We start from the raw sequence: 2,500 nt of genomic DNA, 5'->3' as shown, positions 1-2,500 counted from the left end.
AGAGAGAGAGAGAGAGGAGAGAGAGGGAGGGAGGGAGAGAGAGAGAGAGAGAGAGAGGAGGTAGGAGAGAGAGAGAGGGAGGGAGGAGGGAGGAGAAGAGGAGGAGGGAGGAGAGAGAGAGAGGAGGAGAGAGAGGGAGGAGGAGAGAGAGAGAGAGGAGGAGGAGAGAGAGAGGGAGGGAGAGAGAGAGAGAGAGAGAGAGAGAGAGAGAGAGAGAGAGAGAGAGAGAGAGAGAGAGAGAGAGAGAAAGAGAGAGAGAAAAGAGAGAGAGAGAGAGAGAGAGAGAGAGGAGAGAGAGAGAGAGAGAGAGAGAGAGAGAGAGAGAGGTAGAGAGAGAGAGAGAATTGAGAGAGAGAGAGAGAGAGAGAGAGAGAGAGAATTAGAGGAGAGAATTAGAGAGAGAGAATTGAGAGAGAGAATTAGAGAGAGAAATTCAGAGAGAGAGAGAGAGAGAGAGAGAGAGAGAGAGAGAGAGAGAGAGAGAGAGAGAAGAGAGAGAGAGAGAGAACAAAGAAAGAGAGTGAGTGAGTGTGTGTGAGAATGAGTCAGGGACTGCTGAAAGACAGATCTTTAAATAAAATCTTTGTAATAAAAGGAAGCTGTGGAAGACTGAATTAACAGAGGATAGAAGATGAACAAGAAAATACAAGGAAATGATGAAACCAAGCGGAGAAAAAGAAGAAAAGAAGGCATTAAATTATGTTACAGAAGCAGAAAAATATATAGATAAATGAAGGTACTACAGATATTTCACAAAAAAAATTAAAAAGATCAATTTAGACAACATTTGGCATTAATTTCCCAGATTATAAATTAGTAATTTGAATTAGCATATAGTCAGGTCACAATAGTCTGGGCTAAACTATATTGATGATTCTCTCTCTCACTCTCTCTCTCCCTCCTCCCAGCCCCATGCATCAATCTCTCTCTCACTCTTCTCCCCTAAACTTTGCACTCAAATCATTATGCAGAACAGAAAATTTTGTACTTGTAACTAATGATGCCTGCTCCAAAACTATCATTAGCACTATTCCATCATGCTAACAGTACTTCTCTTCTAGTTATTAACCCTAACAACACATTCATTTGGAAGCCCATATTCCTGGTGATATCAAAATCATTTCGTAGGCCAGTCTGAATTTTCTCAGACCACAGATGACAAAATAAGAGGCGCAAGCTCAGATCTAGCGTTACCCGGTGGGACAGCCAACAAATATTTATTTTCCCGGGCAAAGTGGGTTAACCCTAACCGTGCACTATTAGAAATAACCCTGGCTGCTTTAGGGACATTTCTCTTTTGTTACTGATGTAGTACTTACAGGTATATTCATCAATACTTGAGGTCAATTTTTAGTATCAAATACTTATCATATCTACATCTACATAAATCGGCCTTTACATGATTTGTATTTGTTGCATAATGTATGTTCCTGTAATGGATAACTGCACCTGTGGCATCTTTATGTATAGTCTTCTAAGTCTTGCAGTTTATTTCCTTTCTGCAGGCCTACTTGCACATTACAGGATCTGTAGTATATAAACTATAACCCCAAATATGAGAATAATGTGTAAAAATAGACATTATAGAAATTGGAAAACATAGCGGATGATAGTAAAGTTTTATTCATTCTATTTCAGGTTGTTGACTTGGTGTGCTATATCTATAAAAGCATGTGATATTCTTTTAGTATAGTGCTTTGACTTGTTTATAAAGGATTTGTAACTGTGAATAAGGACATGAGGTTATATATTTTTCAACTAAACATTATTATTATTATTTTATTTATCTATTTATTTTTCTTTTAAAAATGCACTCTGGATATCACTTCAATTACAGTAGTCTCAATCATGCCAATAATGCTGACATTTGGCTGACAATACCCATAATAAACAACCAATCATTTGTGGACTAAAAGTACTTCATAGATTAATATCCTTCCTAGGTAGACAACCCAAAACAACAAAATGGGAGTTTTATGCCTACTGATTTTACTACAAATACCACTAAAAATAAAAGATTACCTCATCTATTAGTGTAAGATTGAATATACTATTAAAAAATTATATTCAGGAACCTGACAAAAGTTATCCAGTCCTAATGCATTGAACATCTGAAACAAATATTTAAGGGATTGAAACTTTTGTCCATTTCCTTGTATTTGTGTTGAACCATGATGTGGAATCCACTGTATCCTCAACTCATCATCCAGTTTAAAACTTTTCATTATAAAGGATGCAATTCATTCCACTCCATGCATTCAAATGAGCACCATCTTAACCTAAAGTTAGAAAGGGGCCAAAACAGCATCACATACCTTCTGAATCTATTATATGTCAAGCAATACACCATCCTGCCAAATTACTAGAAAATCATTATTGCAGGTGACGTGCCTTGAGATCCTTTCTAATTTCTTTTTGAAAGCATCAGCTGATATAACTCCAGTAGCTATAAAGACTTCCCTCATAATCTTCTTCATACACGTCTTTCTGCTTCAAGTTT

The 2,500-nt window shown here is 37.1% G+C and overlaps 1 protein-coding gene across 1 annotated transcript in view; it reads right to left on the bottom strand.

Moving 5' to 3' along the window:
* Positions 1-2,095: 2,095 nt before the first annotated feature.
* The window catches only part of LOC113817207 (cyclic AMP-dependent transcription factor ATF-4), a 4,532-nt gene continuing 4,127 nt past the window's right edge, over positions 2,096-2,500 (bottom strand). Inside the window, 3 exon segments of the mRNA XM_070144135.1 lie at positions 2,096-2,111; positions 2,392-2,485; positions 2,488-2,500. The exon segment at positions 2,488-2,500 is cut by the window's right edge and continues 171 nt beyond it. Coding sequence (XP_070000236.1) covers positions 2,096-2,111; positions 2,392-2,485; positions 2,488-2,500 — 123 coding nt within the window.

This window comes from Penaeus vannamei, chromosome 31 (assembly GCF_042767895.1).
Source record: "Penaeus vannamei isolate JL-2024 chromosome 31, ASM4276789v1, whole genome shotgun sequence".
NCBI lineage: Eukaryota > Metazoa > Arthropoda > Malacostraca > Decapoda > Penaeidae > Penaeus > Penaeus vannamei.
The sequence above is the reverse complement of the archived record's forward strand: the minus strand, read 5'-3'. Positions and strand labels throughout refer to the sequence as shown.